General features: G+C 47.2%; 1 protein-coding gene and 1 long non-coding RNA gene across 4 annotated transcripts in view; one reads left to right on the top strand and one right to left on the bottom strand.

Annotated features, from left to right (window-relative positions):
• The window catches only part of LOC119316926 (transcription factor bHLH121-like), a 10107-nt gene extending 5690 nt beyond the window's left edge, over positions 1–4417 (top strand). The window contains exons 3-6 of one of the 2 annotated variants that reach the window (XR_005153413.1): positions 2567–2694; positions 2767–3282; positions 3841–4134; positions 4213–4417. Coding sequence is in view for 1 of the 2 variants with exons in the window: in XM_037591316.1 (XP_037447213.1) it covers positions 2567–2694; positions 2767–3282; positions 3482–3625 (788 nt within the window). In the remaining variant the exon portion in view is untranslated. Of the gene's footprint in view, positions 1–2566; positions 2695–2766; positions 3283–3481; positions 3817–3840; positions 4135–4212 lie in introns of those variants that run through there. The other variant, XM_037591316.1, reaches the window with a different exon arrangement.
• Positions 4418–5150: 733 nt separating this feature from the next.
• Positions 5151–8056, bottom strand: LOC119316925. 2 transcript variants are annotated; one of them, XR_005153412.1, is made up of 7 exons: positions 7754–8056; positions 7541–7679; positions 7414–7453; positions 7148–7190; positions 6999–7056; positions 6425–6589; positions 5151–5921 (listed from the first exon to the last, which is right to left on the bottom strand). It is a non-coding gene; the product is annotated as an uncharacterized LOC119316925 (long non-coding RNA). The 2 variants fall into 2 exon arrangements; XR_005153411.1 differs by having other exon boundaries at positions 5151–5916.
• Between the last annotated feature and the right edge of the window lie 8 nt (positions 8057–8064).

Here is an 8064-nt window from a genome sequence, read left to right as displayed (position 1 = left end):
AGTCGTAATGGTCGATACATCGCGGAGTCGTGGCTGGAGTGCAAACCGACGAGGTTGCTCAAGCAGGCGGTAGCCCTTTGTGCCGTTTGTCGATGTAGCCGAGAGTGTGGGTGGTGGAGCCGTGGTCGAGGTAGCCGTGCGAAGAATGCCATGGTCGATGTTGAGTCAGGGTAGCCGGTGTCAAGGAAGTCGCCGTGAAGCCGCAGGCACAAGGAGGCGCCGAGTTAGTCATGGACGCAGTAGTGTCGATGTAGTGGTGCGCCGGGAAGAAGATGATGTTGACGAGGCGTCGCGCTGGGTTTGCCAAACCCGGGGACACGTCGTAGACGAAGGCAAGCGTCGGCGTTGCCAGCACCGGGCATGCGTAGACGAACGAAGACAAAGTTGACGAAGCGCCCAGACTTGTCAGGCCCGGGGACACGTTGTGGACGAAGGCACGCTTCGGTGTTGCCAGCACCGGGCATGCGTAGATTGGGACCTGCACAAGCTGTACGCCATGTCAAAGAAGTCGACAAGCCAGTAGAGAAGGACTCGACAACGCTTGCGGTGCCAATCGGCGCGGGGCCGATGTCGCCCGCGGTTGTCGGAGTAGAAGAAGTGGTCGGGGTAGATGACGACGACGCTGGTGATGGGCTGGTGTTGGACGAAGACGAACGGGGTGGACGGGCGGCTGCGGCGGCTACGGGGGTAGCAGCGGCAGCGGCCGAAGAGGAGCGGCGGCAGCCTGATGGCGGCAGCGGCGGCTAGGTTAGGAGCGCAGCGGCGATGCTCGAAGGAGACGAAGAACCCGACAACATGACGAAGACCGGCGCGGACAGTGGCGTTCCCAGGCCAAGGGAGGTGGCGCTGCGCATACCACGTGAAGTAAACGCGCAGGGACGGCGGAGTGGACCGCGGGCCGCGGTGCTACGGCCCGAAGGGGCGACGCAGTGGCGGCGGGCAGGCCAGGGTGATGTCGGAAGACCTCGGGGCGGCGGCGGGGACCACGGAGCGCGACGCTGCGGCCCGAAGGGGCGACGCAACAACGGAATCCGGGTCGGTGCTACCGCGGGAATGACTCAGGATGGCGGTGTGGACCGCGTGCCACGTTCGCTACGGCCCGATGGGGCGACGCAGCGGCGGCACGAGGATCGGTGCAGCCACCGGACGACCTGCAGCGGACGGCCTTGGGGCGGCGGTGGACCACGGGCCCCGGCACTACGGCCCGAAGGGACGACACAACGGTGACGCGGGTCGGTGCAACCGGAAGAAAAACCACGGGGCGGCGGCGCTGCGGCCCGACAGGGCGACACAGCAGCAGCGTGATGCTTGATCGATGAAAAGGCGCGCATACTCAGATAGGATCTTCACAGGAACCGACGAAGGCCCGTGCAACGACTGATCAAGTCGGTCGCGCGACGCGGATGAAGGCACATATGCACTTGATCATACCGGATATGCGATGAAGATGACGTGAATCGTCAGGCGCGAGGACAGAATGGCAGTACCGAAGTTGGCCCGCCGGCCGCAGACGAAAAACGAGCTTTTGATTAATTGATTTTGCACATGTACGTGCATGTTGTAGACATGCTAACTAGGTGTCACGTGAAGCTTCCTGGAGCAGAGCAATGTAGTCCTGTTGCACGGAGGGCGGCCGTAGAACCACGAGCGTACAACTGCCCAAGTGGCCGCCGAACCAGCACATCATGTACTGTCATGCGCTGCAAGATCCAGTGGAGTCGATGTAGGTTTCCTGATCCGAACGAGGCGACGACGTACGGCGGAGAACGATAGGCAGACCGACGCGCGGATGCGCGGACGACGACCTTAACAGTCCGTCGCGGGTCACGCAAAGCCCGTCGTGTCATTGAACAGGCCGACGGAGTCGACGCCAAAGTCGGAGTAGAGGCGCATAGGGGTTGACGACGACGATGAGCGACACAAACGATCAAATATAGATCAGAAACCAAAAAAGAAAACGCCGATCAAGGTGACTGGCGAGAGAGAGAAAACCCGGATCAAGAGATCGGGAAAAAGACTCTCTAGGACAGCTGGTCAACATGACCGACAGACGAACCCTAGGTACGGGCGGCGCGACCCCTGGCGGCGGTCATGGAGGCCGACCGCCCCGGGGCGGCACGGAGCGGAAGCGTCGGGCGGCGGCTAGGGTTTGAATCGATTAGGATGATACCATGTTAATTAGAAGGGAGAGAGGGGTTTTGTGGAATAGTTGTTGTATTGCTTGAGCCTCATAGGCATATATATAGAAGTACAAAAACCAACTTGAAGTACAAAACAAGGCAGGGTGTTGTGTTGTAATCCTAGTCTATTCTATACTTCCTAATAATCCTTATACTCAACAATTCCTTCAGAATCTAGCTCGTAGGGTGTTGTGTTGTAATCCTGGCTGTTGCCCTTCATTGAGACACAAAGCTCTTACGTTTTCTTGATTTTTTTTTTGCAAGGGCTCCTTGCATCTATTTGATTACAATTACCGAAGCGTTTGCTTTCTTTCTGCGTGTTCGTGGGGATGGGGGTGCTGTGTTTTTCACATGATCTCATGTTTGCGACATGTTCAAATATACAGACCCAGATCGGCCCAGGCATGATAAGGCTACTATTCTTGGTGATACAGTTCAGATGCTCAAGGATTTGACTTCTCAAGTAAACAAGCTTAAAGCTGAATACTCTTCTCTCTTTGAAGAAGAATGTGAGGTAACCTATGAAGCATATCAGCCGCATAAAAGTTCAACTTCTAATTTGCCCTTTTTTTTCTGGTTATTGTAGTTGACTAAAGAAAAAAATGAGCTTCGGAGTGAAAAAGCTTCGCTGAAGTCTGATGTGGATAATTTGAACAACCACTATCAGCAACGTATTCAAATGTTATACCTGTGCACTACAATGGAGCCTTCTGTACTCGTTGGGCCACCTCCATCATATCCCTTCTCGCTCCAAGTTCCTATACCCGCTGGTGCTGTAACTATGCATCCACAGCTTCAGCCATGCCCGTTCTTCCAAAATCAAACTTCAGGAGCCATCTCGAATCCATGTACTCCTTACATGGCATACAGTCAATCCTGTCATGCTCCTAGTGATCAACCATCTAGCCAGTTCAGTACTCCAGTTCTGCTTTCAAGTAGTAATCGATCTCACTCTCCTGCACAAGGCTGTAGAAGCAAGTCACCTTCACTTCAGCAAGCAAGCTGTGGAGGGAGAAATGATGATTTTGGTGATGTTGCAACTGACTTGGAACTAAAAACTCCTGGTTCCTCAGCTCCTTCACATTCAGAGATCACTAACAAGGTAAGAGCCAACCATTACTCAGTTTCACCATACACAATTAGTGAAATCTTTTGTGGCAGTTCAAATAATTGATTTGTTGAATTTCTACAGAAAATAGAGTCCTACATATAGATTCTTTTTCGGTTTTACCCTTTTTGTGTAAATTAGGTAAAAGAGCAAAAACACATAGTTTTCTAAAAGTCACTTCTGGCTATTACAGGATTCCTCTTCTGACTTGAAAATGAAGAAGCAATGCATAAAGTTAATTAATGGTAGTACTCTTATTGAAGACAGCAGTTCAAGCAGATGTTCTTCTAGTGCCCCCCCACACAATTCCTCTTCTGTACTTGCCGAAGACCAGTGATTGACAGTATTGTACGTAGACAAGGATAGATGAAGTATAGTTTATAGTATTTTTTAGTCACGATGCGTGGTGATATCTGTCCACATTACAAAGCTTATCTAACATAGGAACATGGATCCTAGTTCGTATCAGGATGAAATCATCTATGTGTACTGAAATGCTCTCCACGATAAGATTTCATGCATGGCTCATGTCTTCTGCGATTTGTCAAATAGATATCTGTAGCTATATGGGCTATGTTCGCACGCGAACACTGTCACCGTGTAACCTCGACGTCGGGGGTGATGCACTGCAGCTCACGTTGAAGGAGACCCGGCCGAAAGCACGACACGCAAGTAATCCGATGGACGCTTTTCTAACCTGAAACCCCACACGCTCGGGAGAGACCCCGTCAGGGCGTGCGGCGGCTATGGGCTGCCCTAGGTTGACATGTTCGCCCCTAGGGCCTCGTGGATCATTGCCCTCCTTCACGAAGAACGAGGAAGAAAAAGAAAAAGGGAGAGATAAAGGTAAAGGTAAAAGATGATAGATTGATTTGTTTGATTGTGTGTTGTTTAATCAGTCGTCACCTCTTGTCTATATAACAGGCGGATGGACTTCTCATACAAGAAAAGGACTTGCCTTGCCGTCAAAATCCGCAAAATCTAACCAAATTCGGACTTCTCACGACCTTCGGCCCGGATGATCCGGCCAAGCCCAGTTTTTTGATAGTAGGTCACTATTCAGGCTGTAACTTTTACATACGAACTCGGATTAAGATGATTTTTATATCAAAATCAACCGTTTCGACAAGACACACAACTTTGTTGTTGATCACTTTTCAATTTGAAGTCACCTTGAGGGTGTTTCGAGCTGTTTTCTAACATCTGCAGCAGAAAAAAGTTGTCCAAACGTGTGGATCCTTGCCCGAATGGCCTTTACCCGGATCATCCGGGTCTACACCCAGATCATCCGACTTCACCTTTTAGCTTTTGTTGTTTGGGTCGTTTATTTTGCCTTCGGCCGGATGATCCGATCCGGCAATGTTGCGGCACACAGTTTCGGTTGTAATTTTCACATACGATCTTGGATGGGAACGATTTTTATATTAAAATCGTCCATTTTGACAAGACGAAGAACTTTCATGTTGAAACTTTTTCCATCCAAGGCCATTTTCATTATGTTTCATACCATTTTATAATCTGATGTCAACACCGGTATCTCTAAAATCGTTATACCTTTTGCATCTGAGCTCCGTTTTGGACCATCTTTATATCTACTAGATGACCAGTTGTGCTAAATGGCGCAAAGACCCGTTTAAAACCATGTTCGTGTTGAAAATATTTCAATTTTTTCAATAACTATATATTTGAATACATTTGGTAAGAACTTGTGCCCCTATATATAAAGGAAATTAAATGCAAATATTTTCTTAAGGTAATAATGCCACAAATTAGATCATCGGTAGGTCAAAGATAGTTGAGTCTGCAATTAGGAATTCCGAGTAGCTGTAAACTTGCATTAAAAAAAGAGTAAACACAAGTGACACAATAAAATGTACTCAATACATGAACTCGTCAACATTGTGACAGGAGAAGTTGATAGAAATAGTGGTTAATTACATCATATAATTTGGTTCTATACTCTTTTGTGTATATATCCTGAATGCTACCCCTTTGTGATCAACTCTTTGTCCTTCGAATCGAATGGCACAACTACTGCCCCTTGTGGAAAAGGAAAGGACTCTGTAATACCCATAAATGTAAAAGGAAAACATCATGTGATGCATCTCAACCTGCGCAAAACAATGTAAAAACCATACATGCTATCTACATACCCTCATTGTCTAACAAAGCATAAGTAGCTGAGGGACCCTGTACAAAAGAATTGACAATTAGCAAGAAAGAACCATGCCATCAGCTGTCTAGACAACCATAAAACAACAAGTGGCAAAAGCTCCATCAGAATTAGCATTTGCCATCTAGTTTATGAGCTAAAGTTGCGCATTCACCAATCGATAAAACATATTAAGATGCAGTAATGGAAATAAAATTGTATCGCTTCACATACAGTAAGTGAACAAGAAATGAGTAAAGGGACCAAATTTAGTTGCCTGATCGGATGTAGCAGAGATAGAACCTAGTTTTTTTTACCTTACCTACTTCTGGCCAATACCCCCACAGATGCCCCTCTTCCCATGCAGCAAATGCCCCTGACCCTCCTCCGAGCATTAAGGCCCACAATGACAACAACATCCCACAGAAGGAATTGCAAAAGGCAACGAAAGTGAGCCAAGTAGCTTGGCCAGTTACCTGCACTAACCCAACCAAATAAGCGTAGCCAACGGATCAAGGCAGAACGCATGACAGTGAGTATATTTTATTGATAAGCCAGATTGAACACAGTTGAGAAACAATGTTAAAAGATCATATCGACACAATAAACTGAAGCGGTTCAGTATTTCCTTCTATCCAAACTCTCTAAACAGAGGAACACCCTAGCTTTATGTGAAAACTTAAAAGAAGGCGCATAATGTAATGTTTTGACACTACATAAACTATAGTAATGATCTGCTGCTTAGGACACGCATCAATATATGATGCATATCTATTTCACGAAAGCCTAAAGGTACATCCACAATTAAGAATATCTGAAAATTTGATGTGCATACCAAGAATAAACGATGGCCAATACTCCTATAATTAAAAATATTGTACAAATAATTAAAAGATTCAGACTTGCCGGTAATATTAAGAAAGAACATATCCTAGCCAAGGTGTGCAGGCGATAAACAAGTGAATCCAAGGAGTAGGAACTCACCCATTATAAACCAACAACAAACAATGTTGTTATTGCCTTCACTCTATATTACTGGGAGTGGCATACAGGTTCAGTCCCTTCAGATGTTACTTCCAACAGATGGCTTCGGTTTCGATTCAAAACCATTTTACATGAAGCTTGCATGGCTTCTACTACAGGGATGATCTGAACAAAGAAGTGAAACTCATCTTAGACAACCATCAAGACAAAAGTTGGGTAGCCGAAACAAAAATCGTTGAAATAAAAAAACAGCGATCCAATGCCTATCGATGATGTACCACTTGCACAGAGTGCCAAAAACAACTGACTATTGTAGGAAGATAAAAGGCAAAACAGATACAAATATAAAATAATCTAATTAGTATGTTACTGCTTTTTTACCACTTAACATACAACCTTTACTGGCATGCAAACTAAATATAATCAACATCTTCTTAACTATTGATTTACAAAAAAAAAAATCAGCTAGACAGTAAGCATCACAGAACTTTCAATAGCATAGCGAAATACCAAATGAGTGGACTCATTCAAGAAACAAACATTTAAGAAGTCACAAAAAGAGAAATTTTGTTACCTGCTATTTTTCTTGGTACTCCAGAGGAAAAGGCCATCAATAGCGCGTTCAGACCAGCCTACCAGGTAGATAGTAAGAGCAGCAGCACACAGGAACTTGTTAGTCCTGATGATGTTATCCATTGGCATATTTGCACATGAAGTAGTTACCTGAAGCTCACGATGGCAAAATGGACAACAAATGCAGCAGTGTCTATAACAAGTAAACAACACATTAGATTAGTAATGAGCAGAAATCACTGGATTAGTAATATATGGTTCATTATGTACACAGTTGCTTCAATACAAAAAAAATCCCATATAGCATCATTATTAGCTAACTAAAATTAGAGGCATCATTGCAGGGAGATAGATAGGGTTGATCTGTAAGGTAAGAATTAGAGAGATGGATGAATCATAGAAATATGCGATCCTACCAGTTAAATATTCTGGGCCTTCAAGCGAATATTGTCCTCCCTGATAAGTCACAACCATTTGCACACTTTAGAATGAAATTAATTAGAAATCTAGATTGGGGGAACTAAAAAGAGCTTCAGAACTCACCGCCAACAATGGTGCAACTTGCCCTCAAGGCCCACAACAGAGGAGGCCGGAGCGGAGTAGATGCGTTGGGCCGACCAGCAGCGGGCTCCTCTGCTGTGCCGTTGTCGATCCTCTCCTCCCATGCCGCTGAACTCCGGCGCTGCACTAGGATGGGGGGGGGTCAGTGGTAGCTGCACGAGAGAGAGGGAGAGAGAGAGATCGGCTGCTGCTCACCTCCTACCGACTCCGGATCGAGGCTGCACTCCTCGGCTCGAGCTCCTCCTGCCGAGGCCAGACCGAGGCCGCGCTCGTCGAGGCAGAGCACTAGGCGGCCACATCTGGGCCACCACGCGGCATGGACCGCTCCTCGGCTCGAGCTCAAGGTTGCCAGGGTGATGAAGCGGAGAACAAGGGCTGGGAGGTCATCGATGGGTGGTGAGGGCGAGGCGAGGCCCTGTCGCGGCGGCGGGAGCAGGAGAGGAAGCGGAGATGAGAGGTGGCGCGCGAGGAACTGCAGGGCGAGGCGAGGCCCTGGCGTGGCGGCG

Source organism: Triticum dicoccoides, chromosome 6A (assembly GCF_002162155.2).
Source record: "Triticum dicoccoides isolate Atlit2015 ecotype Zavitan chromosome 6A, WEW_v2.0, whole genome shotgun sequence".
Lineage (NCBI taxonomy): Eukaryota > Viridiplantae > Streptophyta > Magnoliopsida > Poales > Poaceae > Triticum > Triticum dicoccoides.
The sequence above is the reverse complement of the archived record's forward strand: the minus strand, read 5'-3'. Positions and strand labels throughout refer to the sequence as shown.